Here is a 22,177-nt window from a genome sequence, read left to right as displayed (position 1 = left end):
CAAAAAGGGCCATAACTGCTTTCAGGAAATATGACTCCAGTCTCTCTTTATACCTGAATACTTGATTGGGAAAGATTCAGATAGAGGAGGTGAAGCTGGTACACACAGCCCTTCCATGCAGGTACTTTCCTAATGCCTAAATAAGGGCATGGTGCACATGCAGATATGTATAATGTTTCAGTGTTTAAAGCCCCAGTGCTTTCTCATCCTGAGTGTGTAGCATGGCAAAAGTACAAATTTTGACTAAATCTGCAGGTTTTCAAAATCTGGTTCAAGTTGATAGTTTTAACCTCTGCATTGTTAGGTGGCTTGAATCCTGGACCACAATACCTAACTGAGTGCCCCTCCTACCCTAAATGAGCCCAGATGCTGTGGTTGACATCTGAGGCTTTTCTGGGGGGGGGGGGGGGAGATCAGACAGTAGCAACAGCAGAGTGGGCCTTCTCAGTGGCAGCCCCGTAAATGTGGCATAGTGTGAGCCACCTGGTGCCAGCTCTGTCATCTGTTTGGTAGCATGTTAAGTCTGTCCTCTTCTCCAGTGTTTAATGGCACATAAGAGTTCTGGATGTCATGGTGGTACATTTGTGTCAGCTGCTTTTGATGGATCTGATGACACTGGAATTGTTTTTAGCTGTTTGTGTTTTAAATTTTGTATGCAGAAAATTTATATTTTATGCTGTTTATGTGAGTTCTTGAGAACCACCAACAGTGCCTTGGTTATTGTGCGGTATAGAAATGAATGACAGGCAGTCCCTCAAGTTATGAACATCCGAGTTAGCAATGACTCATACTTACAAATGAACTGCCATAAAGCCTATTAATTAAAAAAAAACTGCAAAAAATCATCACCACCATAGAGAGAGAGGGGAAATATGAGGGGAAGGAGGGAGGCCTCCAAATTGTGCCTTCCTGCCCCAAAATCTCCCCAGTATTTCCTTGATGCAAAACAGAGGCCCTGGTGAATTTTGGCAGGGGAAGAGAGGGCTAGAAATTTTTGCAGTTTTTCCTCTTACATGGTGATCCTGCATCGCTATCTCCCACAAATCTGGAGGTCTGCCTATACAGGGTCCAATTTACATACAAATTTGACTTAAAGACAAATTCAGACCCTTTGATTCATTTCAGGTTATGATTCCAGTAGCAGCAAGACTGTACCTGAAAGTTATGTAACCTGCATTCTCAGAGGGTGCAGCTGCAGTTCATGGGCCCTCTGACAAAAGCACTATTCCTGAGGATGACCCTGCTCATGAGGGGTGTCCTCCTTTATCAGTGGGCACCTTCTCACAGGGCTGTCTCTTCAGACCATAATGTTCTCAGCGGTAGAGTCCTTGCCTTTTGTGGAGACAGACTGTGGCCATTCATCTTGAGAGTCCAAGCTCTTTTTGTAAGTCACAGACTTACAAATAAAGGTCATCTAAGTTCACCCTGACAATCTTGTGAATATGGAGGCTATGGAAGAGAGTGGGTTCAACGGACTCCTCCCTGAGGACGGATTCACAGTTCCTAAGAGCTAAATATTGCTTCCCAAAAGTTGATCTCTTGTTACATGATGGCACAAGACAAATAGTTCTAGATTGGCTCTAGCCCAGCAAATCCACACATGTTGCCATGTCATTGCTGAAGGAGCCCTTGACAAAAGAGGACTTTGAGCTTACAGAAGCAAGGACCAGCACTAGACAGCCCATGTAAGTCTGTGACTCTAGTTACCACCCTGGACCCAACCAGCCTAGACATTCTTGTTCAGGCTAAAGACATATGCTTCCTTTCCCTTCTTCCTGGATTTGTATCTCCTAATTGTCCAACACTCTTGCTTTGGGGTACTTACCCTTCTGTTGGCATGCCTTCTTGGAGCAAGGCTTGTCTTTTCCTGCAGGAAAGGTTTCCTCAAGCTCCCTGGCCTTGAGGCTTCTTCTGTACTTCCATGCCAGGCATTAGGTCCAGGTTTGGTTGTGCCAGCAGCATCTTCATATCTCCCTGCTGGGTGCTTCCAGACTCCTTGCCAAAGAAGCCCGGGCTGGGAACTGAAGGAAGTATCTTCCACATTCTTCTGGTGTGGCATACAGTAATTTCTTCTTCTCCTGCTTCCAGCACTGCTCCCGCTCCTGCCCTCCTCCAGCACTTAATAGTCTGCTCTGGATGAGCCCCTAGCTGGGCTAACCCAGCGTCACAGACTGGAAACCCTCTCAGGCAGCCCTCTATTTCACATCTATCCACATACCTAGCTGCTTGAGAATCCACAGGCAAAGCATGAGAGTACTCTGACCCTGTGAGTTCTAGTGATTTCTTATAGGAATAGATTTCACTGTTGCTCTTCCTTGCCCTCAACAGCCAAATCCTGAAAGCCAAGTTAGATGTGATGCTAACACCACGCCTATGTACTTCTATGAATTAGGTGACGAAGGACTAATCAGGATCAAGACTGCCACATAATGGCATTAAGACAAATTCCCTACCATCGCCAAATGGAGCATCCCCCTGGGGAGAATACCAAATGTGGATGAGTCAGATGTTGAAACCATAGCACTGTTATTTTTCATTTAAAAATGTGGAAAATGTTTATGAACATGGAAGTAGCACATGTAGGGCCATGAGTGTTTGTCCTCATTCTCCCTGAACACTTATTTATCTATATGTTCCCAATTGGCTGTAGAAGTCTACCTAGTTCCATCAGTGATCTCATTATATCCTTCAAATAATTCATGAAGTTTAATTTGAAAACCTCCTCTTAGAACTGGCTGTAATTTTATCATACGTGGTTAAGGTTTTATTTATATGAATACAGTTTAAAGTTGCAATGTGCTTAGGCAGTATATATGTGAAAGCATACTTGTAATAAATAAATACTTGCTTATTTCTCAGGATCTGTAGAAATTCTGTCTAGATCTGTGACAATTTTTATCTCTGTCTTAGTGCTGGAGGAAAGCTTTTGCTTCTCCCATTATAAAGTGATAAAGCAGCATTTGATAGCAACAGCTTGTGTGATAAAATGATCGTGGCAGCAGTGAGAAAGAATCTAATAAGGGAATTGATCTGCAGATTCCAATTCTGTAAGAGCCAACATCGATCAACATAAATGTCAATAATGGCATCGTATTGAGGTCTGCCTAATTCCTTTAGATGATTTTTTGTTCTAGTGACAGACTCAAGAAGCAGATGTGAGAAGTTGAAAACTCTAAGACACACAAAGACACAAAAGCTGAAGATGTATTGTGCAGTGAGTGATACATTTCTGGGTATCTTGACACTAGGTATACATTTATATCTATACAATGAATTGTGTGTAATCAACAAAATAGCAATAACAATTTTTGCTGCTGGCACTTAAAACATAATAGTACAGCATTCCGTCAGAAGCCTTGAAATTACAGTTCTTTGGAATAAGGAAAGATGGCCATGCCTTATGGTATTAAAGTGCAAATATTTGGTGTGAGACAGGTCATAAAAGATTAATGATGTAGTTCTCCCATGTCACAAAAGTTTGAAATATAAAATTGTGTTTCAAAATGATTCTGCCCATTCAACAATATAAAGGGGAGAGATGTGAAGCCATATGACTAATATGAAAATATAAGGTGCCGTGCTATGCACAATCCTGCATTCTAGTATGTGATCCACGATCACCTGTAGTAGGTTGTTGTGATGAAAAACTCGGCATTGTTTCTACAAGGTGGCCTAGTTTCTGCAAATAAGTCATGCTGAGAACTTATGGCTTTGCTGAGGGTTGTTAATACTCATGGCAGCTTGTCTTGTCATCCAGACCTGGCCAGAAGTTTTATTGTGAACTGTTAGGAACCGCAAGAGAGCTGCCTGGTCAGAAGGACAAACTGCCCTGCTGCTCTTCATGGTTCTGCTCATGTCACTGCCATCTTCCCTTATCTTCTTTTGGCCCTCTGCCCAATGCTCCTAAAAACTATCAGAACACTGTCATGTCTGGAGGAAGGGTGCTTCCGAGTTGGCATTCTTACTTCAGTATAAAATGAAGTGTTTGCTCCTGAGAGCTAGTAATGGAGGGAAGCTGCAACTGGGAAGGGAAGGACAAAGCCAGAAGTGACTAGATTCAAGGCACTTGCAGGCAGATACTCTAATATAAATTGAAGCTGCTTTTTAAAAAACAAGCACCCAATATAGGATAAAATTAACTAGGACAGTGGTTCTCCAGCACAGATCCATAGACCAGCACCAGTCCATAGATTTCCAGCCAGTGTGTGTGAGGAGGTGCATCGTGCTTGCCACGGACCAGTGCAGGGGCTGGCTGTGCTTGACCATCACTTCCTCAGTTGGCATCATGTTCACGGAGGGTGTGCCTGTGCTGTTGCGGGAGGGGAGCAGGGAGTGGAGACATGGCTTTTTTGTTGGCATTTTTGTTGCCCGGTTTCTGGTTGTTCTGGATAATTTTCAATTGTTTGGTATTGAGTTTGGAAACCAATACACAGAATACTGTATTTGGGTATGGTGCCTTTTGTTTCTGCTTCAGCAGTGCTCAAGGTCACTGTTTTCCTGTTTTTGCCAGTACCCAGCTGTGGAAAGGTTGAAAACCACTGGACTAGGACACTGATAAGAAAGAAATATCAGTATGCTGGATTAAATATCAGATAGATGGTCTTGTGCAATGATAAACTTCCTGGGTAGGGGAAGGAAAGTGGCAAACACATTCCTGCATTAATTAGAGATCTGAAAATTAATTTGATCTGGTTTCCTGATACACGCAGGATGTTAATCCTGGCAGAGCAATTGCAGAAAGGATGCTGAATTGGGACTGGGCAATGAAGAGTTCTCTGGAAAGTCACCTGGGCTAAGTGCTGGAACAGGCAGGAAAACTGAAAGGGAAGGGGGCAAGGGATAAAGCAACAGTAAGCACAGTACTGTGGGTTTTGGCTTTATGACTTAATCACTGGGTGGCTCAGCATGACATTTGAACCCACTCACTGCTGCCTACTTTCCTTAAGTGGTGCTGGGTCTTCAGCCCAGGCTCGATAGAGGAGTATTTTATTTTATTTCAGCTAACTTTGAATCAATAGAGAAGTACTTTCTAGAAAGAAGGTACTGTTCCTCACATGCAACAAATTCACACACACAGTCAATATTTATATGTAAGAAGAGCTTTTGAAGTTGAACTGAGATGCTGTTGAGTGCTGTCAGCAGGTGAGAGAAGGATATTTAGTGGAAAGCTGTTAATTCTCTTTATTGTTTCCTCCAGATGAGATAGATGTCTGCTGTGACATAAATGTACTACATTTAGAGCACATATGGCTTGGATCTCAACCTCCTTTTATGGATGGAGCAGAGTTCACAGTCATGGCATTAGTTTTCCCCAGCCCCCCTTCCTTCGGGGTTTAAAGGTTCAGCATGGTGTGGGGGTTTCAGATGAAGGAAGATATTGTCAGAAATCCCTCTCAGCTTGCATGAGCGGAGGGACAACTTACAATCCAGGCCATGGAAGGCTTGCCTCTGGGGTCTTTATCTCTGGATTGCCATCTTTTGCTTATCAGGCTATCCACTATGGGGAAAGCCTGGTTAAGGCCACACGGGGCTCCTGTGGGTCCACATGAAATGTTGCTTTTTCACAGATTCAAAGCCATGTTTATTATTGGGTGTGGGATTCATGAAGAGTAGGTTCTTCACCTGGTCCCAGTGACCATTTCTCTTACTGTAGAGTCAAGAGAATATTTTAATTACTGATTTACTGTCATGATTGTTTTTCTTTTCTTTTTCAATATTGTCATCAAATGGTATTTTGCAATTAATTAAAATCCCATGGGAATAAAAACTGGCAATGATACATTTTATAGCAGCTATTCAAAGGGAAAATCAGAGGCTGTTTATCAGTTCTCTTCTAGCCTGGATCTGTGAGAAGCTAAAAATTGCAAACTTTCAGCTAGCGTTTTAGCAAGACTTTTTTCAATGCATCTTACTTGGGAATATACATTTTAGAATGATCTTGACCATGTGAAAGGACAGTGTTGGATAATTTAGTGATATTTATTTATTTATTTATTTATTTATTTAAAATCTTTGTATATCATCCCTTATGCATGGTATCTCAGGATAGATTACAATCATTAAAATCAACACACAGTAAAACAAACCGTATCAATATAATAAATAACAAATAACCAGGAAATATAAATTAAATAAAAAGCAACTTCTGAACTTTAAAATGCTAGTTTTTAAAATAACAATGAAATAAAAAGGTTTAGATCTGGCACCAAAAAGAGTATAAATCAGCGCCAGGCGGACCCCTCTGTTCGTGCTTTGTTCATGATATAGTAGTACTTTGTGGCGTTTCCATTTGAATTCCAGTTTTAGCTGTTTTCAGAAAGTATAGGTCTGAGCCACACTGAATAGCTTTAATGTAAAAGCTGAACATGTTTCTACAAAAGGGAATATCAAAGAGATGACCATGCCTTTCCTTTGAGTGTGCTTCCTCCTCATAAGGGTCTGCTTTCCACTTTCTTACCAGAAATTCAGAGACATTGAGTTTGGTCCAGTGATGCACTTAGTGGACTTGGTGGATTTATTTACAAGATTTCTGTACAGTACTGCTCTACATATGTGATGTTGTGGGACTTTCTGGAACTATATGGGGATATTGCACTGAGGCCTACAGGGGAATCTGCAAAAATCACCATCTTCTTTCACCAGTGGTTAGCTTCTACTGAAAGAGGGTGCAAAGCTCCCTCTGTGAACAGAAATAGCCCTCCTCTGCAGATGGATCCAACCTATGGATCTGTTGAGTCATAAGACTGTAGTCAATGCAAGAAGCCCCCGCATCTTATGATATGGCATATATAAAATATACATGCTGAGGGCTATATGGCTGCCAGGCTGCATTAATGATGAACCCCCACTGAACCTTTGTCCAAGTTTTGTTCTAGCTTTGTGCTGTCCTGTGCCATGGATTCCAAGTTACAGTTTTGGTTTGTTTGCTGTTTTGTTTTTAGCAAATGCTATGGTGATGGTGGTGGTGATGTAATATAATAATTTAAAACATCCAGTTCATCATATCCCTTCCAACCTATTCCAGTGTTCTGTGAATGGTAGCTATCCCAAATGGAGCACCTGTGCAGACCTACAGTTGTACCTCAAAGCTCACCACTCTGCCCCTTCAAAAAATATTTTTACTAAAAATCTTGAAAAGCATAAGATGTGAGTTTCTTCTTCATCTTCTTGAACCTGCCTCTGATCGGCTGTGTAAAGAGCAGGAATAGAGTGAAAGAGTTGCCTCTTTGTGTTTTCCTCCCTCTCTTCCAGTCTCAAGCCTGTAGTCTCGCTATCTGTCTTTCCCCAACAACTTTCTTCACTACTTTTCTAGCTTCTCTCTCCTCCTAGCCTTGTGCTTTCTCTCCCATTCATCCCTTTATCTTCCTATTTACTCAAGTATTGCTTACTACATTGGGTGTATCTGCCTCATGGATGCGGGGAGAAGCTCTGCTTTTGAAATGTTCGTCTGTTCTTAAAAATGCAAGGATCCTGTTTAATAAAGCTGGAAAGCCTTAGCATGCCACATCAAATTTGTACCTTCCCTTTCCTTTCAATGTCAAAATGCATTTTAAGGCAACATGTAGCAACACAAGAGACTGTTGAGAGCTCTTCTAGGCCAAAAATTAGCATAGAAGGTTTATGGCCCCATCCTATTATAGCCCAATCCTATGTATCTTGCACACGTGTGCTTCCTTACATGTGAGTATCTGTACATGTGTCAAGGTAATCAGTGCATGCAGGTCTCATAGCAGAGCTCCTTCACAGGATTCTAGTGGAGATTTTTTTTAATGCCCTTGTCAGCTTGGTGGAATTTCTAGATAAAAATAGGAATTGAAAGGGCTTAATTTTCTCCTTCTGGATTCTTTGGGCTTTATAGTTTAGCATAGATTATCCACACATATTGGGTTAAATCCAATATTGCACTAGCTGTGGGGGAGGAGAAGGGAGAATTGCCCCTCCCTCCACTCCAGTGACAAAACATCACCATTGGCTACAAATCTGTATAAACAAGTTTTATCTTTATGGCACTTTTTACACCAGTTGCCCAATTTACTGCTGTTAAAATAAGAACTAGCTCTCTGCATTTCTTAAGAAGACTGAAAGAGTTATAAAATGAATTCTAAGGATCAGTGAGGATTACTTTGCTCTTTCTGTGTACTTTTTATTTAAAGTAGTTTATAAACATTAATATAACTTTGGGGGAGTGATTGGAAAAGGAATAATTTTAGGCTTATACTATGAACAGAAAAACGTTGCAGGAACAGAGGAAGATTATGTCGTTTATGTTTATGCTCTGAATATCTGCTTAAATCTGCACAGTTTGCACCCTAGGACATTTATGAATTTGTGTACTGCAGCCTCCCAAGCACTCTGAATTCACATTCACTGTTTTCTCATATCTTGAAGTGGTTTCATTATGCCAAATATAACTAGCCTGTGGAAGCTGAAACAGGCTTTCTAAGTCATTGTTTAATATTTTGTGGCAGATTTGCCTTGTTAACAGGATTTTCTGATGTAGTTGTAACTCCCTAATCTTCCATACAAACGTTTGTAATATCATCGCCTTGTTCTTTGTCTTGGATATTGTCAGTTAAGTCTCAGTAAACCCGCCTGGAGGATTTGCTTGCAAAACTGGCAAGCATCTCTTAATGAAGAATTTGTCTTTAAATGCTGGAAGTTGGGTTTTGGTGTGTTTTCTTTCTTTCTGTTTAGAAATATGCTTCCAATTTTTGCCTTTACTTATTTTTTTAACCTTGACTACAGTAGACTGAGTAGGGGGATAAAACAGAGTCAAACTTGTACTGGAAAGTATTTTTGCTACTGTAACAGAAAGTGGAAAAAAAGAAAGTCCATTTCACTTGATAGATTCTGCACAAAAGTTGGAAGCTGCTATTTAGAAATGAATATATATTTGTAGTTAATCCTTTAATATTTGTTTTTGCATACTTCTTCCCACTGTTAGTAATAAGCAAAATTATATGTTTCCAATTTCCTTCCCCAAATTTAAATAGCTATTAGGAACATGAATAAATAAGTTTGCACTGATGCCCCTCACTTTATTACCAACAGGCACTAAGTCTCTTGCAAAATATATCTTCAAAAGCACCTTCAGGGTGTTAAGAAGTATATGAAATAATCTTGTTGATGTGCAGGGAGTAAAATAATCAAAACTATCAAACAGGAAGCTTTATTTCCCCTATCATAATTATAATTGTGACTACAATGTGTCTTCTGCTATAGCATGCAAAGGAAATAAGGCAATAGTAGTTAAGTAGTTTTTGGGAAATTTTAGGGTAGAGGGAATGGACATAATTATCTGTGTAAGAAAATTATGGAAGCTCCATCTTTTTTGACAATTTCTATTAATATCTGTGAAACATTTCAAAGAAAATATACTGACTTCTGACCCTATAGGCGGACTTGATCTCAATGATATAATGATGGTGATAATTTTGATGATTGTATGAGATAGTTAGGATTAAACAAAAGCATAAAAGGAAAAGTAGCTTTTATCATAATATCCTTTCTCCCTAATTTGGTATGTTTTTGGTGCTGATGTCAGTTATACTGATGTTAGTATAACTTTGTACTGAGCTAGATTCTTTTCCTGTTTTCCATTCTTGTCTTAGTCATATAATCATAAAGAAAATCTTGTAAAAATCCAGTGGGATACACAGTTCATTCAGACCTCTTCCATGCTCCTGATAAAACAAGGCTAAATACTATTCCCCTGGAAGCAGAAAGTTTCCTATCTTTCTTTGTTATATCTTTCAGTACTAAGCTGATGGAGGTGGGATTCTTATAAAGCAAATGTCTGTGGTAAGGCTGTTAAGAGGCTATAGACTCAAAATAAGATATTTAAAAATAGAAAAACACATTTTAGTACTGTTGTTGTTGTTGTTGTTATTTCTGTACTGCCCAATAGTTGAAACTTTCTGGGTGGTGTAGGACAAAACAAATCACAACAGAATAGGCACACCAAGATCTCTAGGACTAGTGCTCTCTTAATCTACACTTGCTAGGCTAGTCTGGATCAAGTGTCTCTTGCAAGAATTGCTTGCATGCTTGTGGCTGTAGAAATGGTTGAGATTTTGCTGCCTGACATTGGCAAACAGGCCTATCAAAGTGGTTTAGCCTTAAAACAGTGCCTAGCGGAAGTTTGGAATTTTGCAAGAGAATTATGAATACTGTATTTTCCCGTGTATAAGACTATACTTTTTCTTAAAAATACCTAAAAATGGAGAGGCGTCTTATACACGGGGGTGGGGGGCGAGAGGAGAACCGTGGTTGTGAAACTGCCAATACCTTATCTCTGCAAACTAGTCTCACGAGCGAAACTTTTGTTAGCAGAGACAAGCTAATAGGTTTCCTCCAATCATGAGCCTTATGTAAGTGGCGACAGCTGATGCTGCAGAGAGTGTGTAGCCAGCACCCATTTATGACAGGAAGCGGTAATGTCGGAGTATTCTGAACCCATAAAAATGTCAGAAAACAAAAAAATGAATACTGGTACCGGTAAGCGAGTGTCTTACTTTGCAAAATTTATACTGGGTGTAAACAGCATGGAAATAGAGCTGCAGAGAGACAGTTGGACTTCCTCCCACTGAGTGTATGATCAAACAGTGGATATCAGAAACTGGTATGTTTGAAACTAAAAGTGATGAAGAAGAAACCAGTGATGCAATAGAGGCTGAATAAAGTGATTTGCTCAGAGCTAAGTGTGATGCATAATATCACAGTACCGGTATGTAAACGTTGCCTAATCACTAAATAGAAATGTCTTCTATATAATGCTTAAAATATTGATTTCTGAATGTTGGGTAAGAAAAGTGGGGGGCAACCTATACATAGGGGCATCTTATAGATGGAAAAACATGCTATTTCTTAATAGTCCCAGACAAATTTTTGTATAGAATATTCTCAGTAGAAGTTAGTTTTTTGATACAGACATGTGATATCTCTGCAATAATTGTAATGGAAAAATGATGCAGTCATTGAACCCTAGATAAGGAGACAGGGTTGATAGGTGTTGGTTGGGGTGGGTGCAGTGAGTGCCATGCATAGTTTTGTACCAATCAAAGGCAGAAACAGAGAGCCACTTTACTGTATGAATTTAGCCTCTAAAGCAGCTAACCAGATTAATTCTCCATTATATTTTAGACGTTTCCAAAATGTCACAATATAACCTAAAATATCATTGAAAGATAGAAACAGGTTGCAATATCTTTCTGGTTCATGCCGTAACAAATATTTTTCATAGATCGCACAGGAAGGACTTGACCAGGTACTAGAGCACTGCAAGTATTTGCTGAATTGCTACTTTTTCTAAAAGGCATTATGGTGCTTTTTGTGGCTCTCAATACTGCTGAGGACCATTGTTTTATGGTATCATCCTAGATTCTAGTTTTCATGCTTGACTTAACTTGGTCTGTTTTATTAAGACACAATATAATGTTTAACATGAAATATAGCTAGGGCACAATCCTATGCATGTTTAGATAGGAACAAATGACTGGCTGAAAGGGGCTTGAAACTTGTACTTGAAAGGTTGTCACAAAAAGGAAGGCTGGAACTAGACATCTATTCTAAATATCAATTCACCACTTTCAGTATGCAGGATGTGAACCTACATTGGGTTAGAGAAAAATAATAGTGTATCATCTGCGCAGAATTCTAGCTTAAATTTCTGCAGTTTGATTTTGTTGCATCTTAAAGGTCTTTTTTTATATATCAATTATTTATCTATTACTTATATATTCCATGCATCCTTTGAGATGTTCAGAGTGGTTTGCATCTGATTTTTCTCAAGAGCAGCTTACAAAGCCAGATCTACATAGGCATGTATAAACATGGATTGGATTGGAGATTTAAAAGCTTTATTAATACACTCTACTAAATTATAAAATAACACAAACAATGGTAGAAAATGATCAGGCAGAGAGAAAGGGCAATCAAATATAATGTGCAAAGACTGAGAATACAGAAACCCAGTAATTTGAGAGGAAGTTGATTTCTTAGTTTGTCTAGCTTAAGAACAGCAAAGTAGGGATGGAACACTTCATACCCACTCAAGAGGAATTAACATGATGGGAGAATGGACTTTTGCAGAGAGGCTGTTCAGAGAAAGGGTCCAGAGGAGAGTGACAAAAATGACCCAGGGTTTGGAAACACTGCCCTATGAGGAGAGACTGAGAGATCTGGGCATGTTCAGCCTTGAGAAGAGAAGACTGTGGGTTGGGCGGGAGGACATTTCTTCACTGTCAGAGCAATAAGACAGTGGAGCCAATTGCCTAGAGAGGTCATGGGCTGTCCCACAGTAGAAACATTCAAGACGAAACTGGATGGTCATCTGTGAATTGGTGTCCTGCAACAGCAGGGGGTTGGACCTGATGGCCTTCTTGGCCCATTTCAAATCTTCTATGATTCCATTATTCTTTAGAAGGACAAGATTTGCTTAAATGCTAATCTTTTACTTGAGGTTCTCTAGAAAAGAGTGTTTCTTCGTCATCAGAAAATATACATGCTAGGGAAGCAGATTATGGGCACTAAACGACAAAGTGAAACTGGCCTCCATGGACTGAACTGGTTATATCAGGAATCCTTAAAATCAACCTGCTGACTAAATCTGTTCTTTCTTATACTGATGGCACAGTCTAGGCATGAACCCAGAACTTCAAGCACTACAATTCACTGTAGGCTTGAAACATAAATAGCTAAATATGACACTGACCCAAAATTATTTGAGATGGCACTGAATAGGAGGAGAGTTTGGGGAGGAACGCATTCAATGACTCTATCTTGTCATGTAGAATTACAAGTAAATATTTAACATTCTTCGCTTACTGGTAACAAATGACACTACATATTTTTTCCTCCAAACAGTGCTTTGGCCTATGATAAACTGTGACAGTATTCCCTTGCATTGGTTTATCATTATATCACATATTCTTTGTAATGTTCTGGTTGGATGTACAGCATTCCCCCAACCAGAACCACCCAAAGAACACATACTTCTTTGTCATGGTCTCAGTGCACCACACTTGTGGGCTCTGCATGCATGCGTGGAGCTCATTTGGGAAGATTGCAGAAATAATTAATCATTATTTGGTGGGAGCACATTCCCCAAAAACACCCTGTGTGGAGGGAAGGGCTCCAACCAAGACCTAGGTTCTTCTTTGACCACCGTCGTGAGCACATCTGGAAGTTCTTCTTCTGCTACTTAGCTTACGGAGCATTGTTACCCTTACCTGCATTTACAAAATCTAAAAGCAAAAAAGACAGGTCCTACAGTGCATTGTAAATTATAATATGGGGCTGCTATACTTCTTAGAATTAGAAGATTAAAAAAGAGACTCTAGTGGAACCATTTGAAACTATTACCAACCTGTTTTTGAAACCTTATTTAATTACTTATTGTCTGTAGGGTTGTAGCCTGAATTTGGCTGCAGAAAGCAAAGGAAAATGCATCCTTGTTTTTAATAATATGCAGTATCCATTTGTATCTAGATTTGAAGAGGTATACAAACACTATAAACAAACAAATACATAAATATTATGATACCTACCTTTTATTGTATTACCATGAAGCTAAAAAGAATGTAACAGGTTGTTGCTGCTGTTGTTAATTTATTTCCATACCACTCATTTGCCAAAGCTCTCTGGATAGTTCATAACAAGTTATTATATGTACAATAATAAAAAGGTTCCAATAAAAATACAGCTACAATAAAATACTGTGTAAAATTCCAATACACAACATTTAAAACAATTTCAATATCTAAATCAACTTCAGTAAAAACTACAACTGTTTAAAACAGCTGACATATAGTATCATAGGTCATTAAAGCCATTTAATAAGCCATTAAATACCTGAGAGTAGAGGGCAGTTGTAATTTGATGCTGAGAAAATGACAGTATTGGTATCAGTTGGCTTCAGTGGGAAGGTCACTAAGGGAGGAGGGGGCACCACTGAGAAGGTGCTTCTCCTTGTTGCTGCTTTCTGGGCCTCCCTTGGAGGTGACTGTCAGAGGGAGGTCTGATAGGCAAATCATACTGCTCAGGTAGATTTTGGTCAGGAGAGGCCTTCCATCAGATATTGTAGTCCCAAGACATGTAGGGCTTTATAGGTTAATACCCACACCTTGAATTGGGCTCAGAAGCATATTGGTCTTGTATGTTCTGAATCCAGGCACCAGATGAGGAAACTATTCAAAAGATCTGACGCAAGAAGCCTAGGCAAGACATCTTATTTTTGTCTCATACTACCCTCATTGGTTGTTAAGATAGACATCACCTACAATGGCATCTGTTGGACTTTTGTAGTTTCTACCAGATAATTCAAAATCACAGTTGGAGTCTACTAAGTGTTTCCTTTAATCCATATATCAAAAAATGCACCTCTTTTTTCTGGTTGTTAGCTAAGTGGGTGTCAAGATTTAAAGAAAAGAAAAAGAAAAGTCAGGACCATTAATTTACTTATTCCTGAGGTGATCAGTATTGGAGACTTTGTGCAGTTTAGTATAGATAAATATTTGGAGACACTGTTGGCAGTTGATCAATCTATGATGCATTGGAAAAGAAATTTGAAATAGCTTCCTTCTCACAGGAAGGAAATAATTGGTATGTAAATTTCTGTGTTCATTCTCAAAACCAAATCAAAATAAAAAAGTTATGTCTAATCCTTAAGAAATCTATGTTTCAATATGTCCATGCACACACACACGTACTCACTAGCACAGGAGTGGCAGTGCAGTTGTGAATTCTTCTATTACCGCTTGCATACATATCTATGGGAAGGGTATCTATTCTGCTGTATTATAGGCCAAGTTGATATAACACCAGATTCATCCACTTATATGACACATGGGCTGTTTTGTAGTTAATGTTCTGGTTCCTGACTACTTACCTGCTTCTGGTGTTCTCTTTGACTTCTGAACTCTGGTTGTTGAGGGAGAAGCAACCCAGAATTACAACCCAAAGGGGGAAAAATAGCATGGCTTCTAACTCTGGCTTGGCTTTCCCGAAACCATCCTGAATTCCAGGTTTGTACATTACAGAGAACAACTGAAGGACAAATTCTTGGGTCATTTAGTGCACTGAAATAGGCAAGTGGATGGCAACCAGCGTCATAAGCTGAAGTTTCTCCTTCAAACAATTACCAACCACAGACCATTTTCCTTGCAACTTTCTTTATTGCTACCAAGTACAAACCATCCAGAATGGCTCTCTGAGCATACACAGAGTGGTGTATTGAATCCAATCTAGTGTTTACCTCCAAGAACTTTCCTAATAAATTTGTCTGGGCCCCATTCCCTTTAGGAGGGGCTCTCTGAAGGCGAGTATGTCTACTCTTCGCATGCTGCCCATTCAGTTGAGCCTCCCATCTTTGCTGATATCTCTCCATAGGGTTGATAGCAGTGGGGCCTGGCCTGCATCTGAAAATTCTTCATCCTAAGAGGCCCCTCCCACTGGCTGTACGTCTTGGTCATTCCCAGAAATGGCCTGGCTCAGCAAAGTGCCCGGCCTTGAAATAATAACCTCCTTTTCCTTCTACATCTCAGAATCTTGACCGAGCCTGTCCTCCCCAAACTCACCAAAATATTCCTCACTTTCTGATTCTGACTCATTGGAATGCATCTGCGGTCTGTGGGAACAATTGCTCAAGACTGCCAACTGCATGCTCCTTACAAATCTTTGGTTAACAAACTGGTTTATTTAACCATGTAAACCAAGTTTTATATTTTCGGTTGGTATCAGGACAGAAAGAAGAGAACCAGTTCTTAATTAAATGTCCAATAGAGAAAATATGCGTTTTACCTAAACTAGAGACGTAAGGAGAAAAAAACCAAAACACGTGAGCATTGAAACATCCTTATATTAAAAGTTTCAATGACTTATTTTGTGATCTTTGAGGACTTACTCTTGAAAACATTAGATAAACATGAGTTGATCTTTGAAATGGCTTTATGAGCACCCACACATGTGATAGTTGCATCAGGGCCTGCTTACATATTAATTTGTTGAAAAGATAACTGGTTGCCTAATTGTCTTCCATATTTCTGCAATCATTGCATTATTCTATCATTGCAAAGTGACTATTATGTCAGAAGAAGCCCTGTATTGCTAAAAAAAAAAGTAGTGAGCTTCATATACGTATATTAGGCCTATTTTCTTCCTCTGAAAATGCTGATGAGCATCGTACCTTCAAGTTGACATATTTTTAACAAAAAATGCTATATACTATTTGTAAAAAGAAAACAGAAAATGCAAATATTGTCTTATAAAATTTTTATTGCAATAGTAACCTATTTCACCACCTCACTCTTCTTATGCTGCAACCCTGTACATGTTTACCATGGGTAAATCATTGTGAACTGAGTGGGACTTAACTCTCAGTAGGAATGTAGCTTAATTATTTCCCACACTTATAGGTTTGGGCTGTCTGCCAGGCTTCCTTTAGAAAAACTCAATCTTGTAATGCTAAGTATACACTTTTCATTTTTTAAAAGTCTACTCAAATTCCACTTAATGTCACTTACTCTCTTTTGATTTACCTTATGTATTATATAGCAAAACTTGCCATGTCTGTTGATCTGTTCATTTTATTGAGTCCTTAAACTTATTCCAACTGCACTAAGGTTAGTGGAGGTTAACAAGTCATTTATTTTTACAAAAATTGTTCCGAAATCAAGGATGAGCTTTTTCATTCAGTTCAGTCACAGGAAAGCAGCAAGCTGAAGTTGATTTCGAAGATGCTTACTCCATAATTGGCAGTAGGAAGAAAGGAAAAAACTTCTTTCTATACTAATTTGTAAGGCAAAGGACTAGGGCAGTGGTCGCGAACGTATGGCACGCGTGCAACAGCGGGCACGCAGAGCCCTCTCTGTTAGCATGCAAACCACGTTTCCGCAGCATCACCCCAGCAGCCAAGCATCGGATAACTGTGCACTTAGGGGCCATGCGCATGCTCGGAAAGGAGTAGCGGCGCCAGGCAATGACATCACAAGCCACGACTCATTCGCTGCGACTTGTCCGAGCTTTCAGTGTGCTGCCAATATATATATTTGCTTGGACTGGCTGTGAGTTGTTTTTTCTAAACCAAAACCTCTGTTTTCAGGTTTTATTGCAGTGTTGGCACTTTGCGATAAATAAGTGGGTTTTGGGTTACAGGTTGGGCACTCGGTCTCTAAAAGGTTCTCCATCACTGGACTAGCGTCAAAAATGTTTGTGCTATGGTGTGGTGTGAAGGTGGGAGTGTTGGACTGGATACCTAGCATTTCCAGATTCTATTCTCAAATTGGCCATAAAGCTCACTAGATAATTTGTCATGAGCTAGGCATCCCTTCCCAAATGAGGCAAGCACTTCAATAGTTATTAAAAGAGTCTTTATTCCATACAACTACAAGGTATTCACAAACATGCACTCCAGAAAGTTGACCTCTCGCTCTGACCCTGTTCACCCAAAGCTCTGCTTATGAGCCCTTCGGGGCTGGTCTCTGGAGGGGAGCATGCTGTGGAAGTGGGCACACTGCCACTCTTCCCATCGAGTCTCCAATTGGTCCAGCCGGTGAGACAGGCCCATGTGTCCGTGTTTCTCGGGGTGTCAAGTTCTCCTCCCAAAAATCCCTTCCCAGCCTGTTCTGCGTTGGCTTCTTTCCCACAATCAGGAATGGGAGGGAGTTCAGTGTTGTCCTTGAAGTGCTTTGCTCCAGCGCTGTCGTGGGCTGGCTCGCTGGAAGGAGTTGGGCAGCTGGGGCCTCACTAGTCTCAACAACTCCAACATCAGAGTGAGAACTCTGAGCCACTCCTGGGTCAGCAATCCACTCCCCCTCCTCCGAGTCTAAGCCACCATTCCCACCAGAGCCCTCCATCTCATGCGCACCTGAGACTCTCATCCAAGAGCGTGCGCACGACAGTCTTAAGCTCCCCTATCTCGACAGGTTCTTGTGAGGACAAAATGGAGCAGGGGAGGCTTATGCAAATAGCCTCAGGTTCCTCACAAGAGGAAAAAAGGTAGGCTATAAATGTAATATAATAATGTTCTAGAACACAAGTGTAGTGAAAAGCAAGCAATTACAAGTACTAATGAAAATTAGTTCCAAGTTCCAGGGAGCTTTTGTTATTAGGTGGCACAGAGATGTAATAAATAAATAACTCATTTACTTCTTTTCTGTCACTAAGGACCAAACTAGATGTGGTGTGTGAGATTCCTAGTCTAGTCTCCCAGTATCTTTCTCTCTGCTTGAAAGCAGTGGAAGGAGACAGGACTTTAGACCAGGCTATGGTACTGATTTTCCAATAATGCCATTTTCCCGATTTGAATTACCACCACAACTACCTTGAAGCACAGTTATTTGTCAGAGGGTAGGAAGATACAGCTGTATGACCTTCCTTTTCTTATCTTCCATGGCCAATGTGAGCTTCAGGGTGATTATTTTAAATTGAGAACAAAAAATGGTGTCAGGGTTAAAGCCCCTTCCCCTAGCAATGATAGCAATTTCACTCCCCAAATTTCCTTTAAATTAATAATTTTTAAAAATCAGAAGATGGAAGGACAGCTTTCTGCCTTAGGTCTTGTTTGGTGCACTGTCTACTTTGTGGAGGTAAAGAAAAACATTTCAGCATTACATTCTTCTGTAGTTAATGAATGACCTTAAACTGCACAAGGTCACAGAATAAGTAGCAAAAGGCATGGAAAGAACCTAAGATTTTCTGTCAGCTTACAATGTGCAGATAGACAACAGAAATACTAGGAAAACAATGTATCCCATGTGTGCAGAGTGATTTCAGTTCTCTCATGTCCATGCTAAAAAGAGAAGAGATTTTCACTTCACTTAGCTCATGTGTGAGCCTTATAAAATTTATGCAGAACACTTGAGTTCTACTCATAACCCACATTGAAAATAACCAGCCTATACTGATAGCCAAATTTTCTGTAGTAAGTTCTCTTAGTCTGGTGATCCTGATTGCCTAACTATTGGGGTTACAGATTGGTTAATTATTCTGATTACTGCACTTCAACTGAAAAACTCATGAAATCCAAGGTAGAATCTGCACTAAAATGGTACTATATAAATGGTCACTGTACGTGCTGAATAAATGGAAAAAATACTGATGTTTACTTGAATATGGAACTCCTATAAGTCCATAGATTAGGAACTGGTAATATCTAAACTAATATTTAAATTACTATTTAAATATTAACTGGTAATATTTATACTAAGGGTATTTGTTATTGTTTGTTCCTGTTTGCAAATCATATGAACATGTCCCATTCACAACCCCATATATGAGCAGTGTGCCTGTCAGGAAATGTTTCACTCTTCTGAGCTTGTATTTTGTTTGAAAGTGCACACTTGCCCAGGTGCATATTTCTGAAAATATGGATTTCCCTACCAAAACTGCATTTCACATATTAACCTATAAGGTGAAACACTATAGGGAGTGCAGGGAAATGTTTGCCTTTTTCATGTTCAGAAATGTGCACTTGTCCTGTTCAGAGAGCATAGCATAGCATAGCATAGCATCCCATGGTTGTGCATGAAAATGAGGCAAGAAGAAATGAGTCTAGAGGTGGGAAGCAGTTCCCAGTGAGAATGAACATCATTAGTATTCCAATCCCTTTTGAAATGGTTTGGCTTTGAATTAAAGCCAGTTAACATTTTACAATATAGACCATGAATGCTGACAAACTGCATCTTTAGACGTCCTTGGGGCCAAAACTTCATTCAGTAGCTCTGTGCTTGAATTCCATTTGATTGTGGTGTTCGATTTCTTGATCTAACAAAGTATACCAGAAAAGTATGTATTAACTGCAGAGCTGTATATATTCCATTCAACTGCAGGAAAAGCAGAAAAATAATATGGTAGGGTAGAGAGTGAGGAAAATCACTTTCCTGAAATGCTTAACTTTCATTTTAAAAGAGCATGTTTCTAGGCTTCTAAATACAGACTTCGGGGTATATGGGAAATGCCTAGTAAAATCCCAGAAGTTGAAATGTGGATGAATAACATATCCAGTGATTAAGGATATAACTTATCTCTTTGTCTTTCCTCAATGGCCCTGGGAATTATGCAAATAGGAAAGGTATGAAAATACATTTTGCATACTTTCCACAAAGTGCACAATTCAAAATGTGTGCATGCAAAATTTGCTGTGGAATTTTTAAATGTATTTACTAAATATAGCAAAAATACCAGCCTGACTGGCTACAGAGTATATCATGTCAGTTTTAATTTCTTTTGAAGTTATCCATCAAACACCATGCTTACCTAAATTGCAAAACTTATTGTATTTGCAAATAAAACAGACCAAGCTTAACGTTCACATAAAACCTTAGTAATTAGTATATAGATTAATATGAGGGAAATAGCACCAGTTTAGCACGCCTTCCAAGCAAAACTGAATGCATTGAGTATGTAATCGAACAGCGTGTGAATATTAATGCGCAAAATCCTCTGAGTCCCTACCTCCCTGATGCAATTATTTTCCATTCACATTAATTGTTCCTAACAGATGACATTAATGACTTTGATTTAAAATGTGTGCAAGGGAGGGCTTTGCAAGATCAATGTTGTTTGGATGTAGAATCACTTTTATAATCATTTACCTGAGCTATAGCAATTGCTAAATAAAAGAAAGTTAACCTGTTGATTGCTAACTAACTTTTGAATATATTATATTTTATAGTATTGGACATCTGTAACTATTTCTACAGATAGATGCATTTTATTCCTCTGAATTGGTTACTATTTTATGTAAAGCTCTGAAAAGTGATCAGCCATCATAAGCTAGAAAAAGTGACCTTGCTTTTTGATGAATAATCAGCTCTGCTTTGTACTGTAAGCCTGGATTCAATAAACAGAGAAATTAGGGCAACCCAGCTTTACCTTAGGGGTCCTTTCCCCCTTGAAATTTAACTGCAGTGGTTGGTATTTTCAAAATTGCTGATCACCTGCATACTTGTCAAATGGTTATGCTTTGGTCATTCCGTTATTTCCCCTCAGAAACTTCATTCACGCATCTTAGATCTGTCGTCTGGGGATTTCCTTTCAGAGGTAGAGAAGAAGAGAAGTTTGATACAATCACGAAGTGCTGATGTTCAGGTTCACGTGAGTTTTCTTGTTTTTTTATTTTTTCATTTAGCACATTCGTATCTCTTCATGAAGTGTGACTTAATAGGGGTCCAATAAAGCTCATCCTTGAACTAAAACACAGTAGGAGAAGAGATAACAACATTTCCTTCTCTTTTCTGAAGTTCACTACCATTTCCCTGCCCAATAGAAGCAAAAAGTGCCACTCTTTGCGAAAAAACATAAATCTTGGCAGTGTCCCCAAGATACCTTTTTGGGTATTGATTACATCTCAGAGTTTCTGAGAAATGGTCAAGGAGCTTTTTATTAAAGCTGGTGCACCATATTATTCATCCTAGTTTTATGATATATTATGTATGAACTTTTAAAAATTCATGGGCTCTGCATTTTTTCCCTGTTCAGATGGGTTTAAGCTTTGTGCTTATTTGGCAAAACCTTAACTAGAATGGCTTTCATGTTCCATTAAAAAAGGAAAAATGTGGCTCAAAAACAAAAGTTGTATAAGAATAGAAATAAAGCAAATTAGAACTGAAAACTTACCTTTTATGCTTAAGTATGAAAATCCAACACAAATGTAATTTGGTGTGGAACGATAAAGTGTATCTAAGTGGAAATAAAGCTTTTTTCAAAGGTTCAGAAAGTTATTAATGACCTCCCCATGCAATCTGTAATTTTGCCTTCAGGTTAGATCTTCCTGCATACCCAGTTTGAGTTTGACAATAGCTTGATTCAAACAATTCCTTCCAACTTAACAATTATGCGTTTAAATTAGAATCCTGAACGAGGTTTTGTACTCTGATTTTATTAAAGATGACAGTTTAAAACCCATGATTAGAAGACAAAATCCAGCCATGAGATGCAAATTAATAAACCAATGAACAAGTTAAATAAGTGTAATTAATTCACAACAAGGGTAATCATTGGAATCTTTAAAGTGATTTTAAAGAAAACATTAGAATGGAGGTTCAAAAATTCAACCACCATCTCCACCACCATCATGTTCTTTTTCACCATCACCACATTATAGAAATCTTCAAATTCCAGTGATGCATAGAATATTGTTCCAGGATTCAGCACTTGTCATTAATGCTTGCATATTCTC

The 22,177-nt window shown here is 39.2% G+C and overlaps 1 protein-coding gene across 1 annotated transcript in view; it reads left to right on the top strand.

The window, feature by feature from the left end:
• Positions 1–22,177, top strand: part of NCKAP5 (NCK associated protein 5) — a 640,837-nt gene that overhangs the window by 509,003 nt on the left and 109,657 nt on the right. Inside the window, exon 11 of the mRNA XM_044438433.1 lies at positions 20,989–21,093. Coding sequence (XP_044294368.1) covers positions 20,989–21,093 — 105 coding nt within the window. The remainder of the gene's footprint in view (positions 1–20,988; positions 21,094–22,177) is intronic.

Source organism: Varanus komodoensis, unplaced genomic scaffold (genome assembly GCF_004798865.1).
Source record: "Varanus komodoensis strain SLA01 unplaced genomic scaffold, ASM479886v1 scaffold32, whole genome shotgun sequence".
Taxonomy (NCBI): domain Eukaryota; kingdom Metazoa; phylum Chordata; class Lepidosauria; order Squamata; family Varanidae; genus Varanus; species Varanus komodoensis.
Note: the sequence above shows the minus strand (reverse complement) of the source record. Positions and strands in the feature narration are given on the sequence as shown.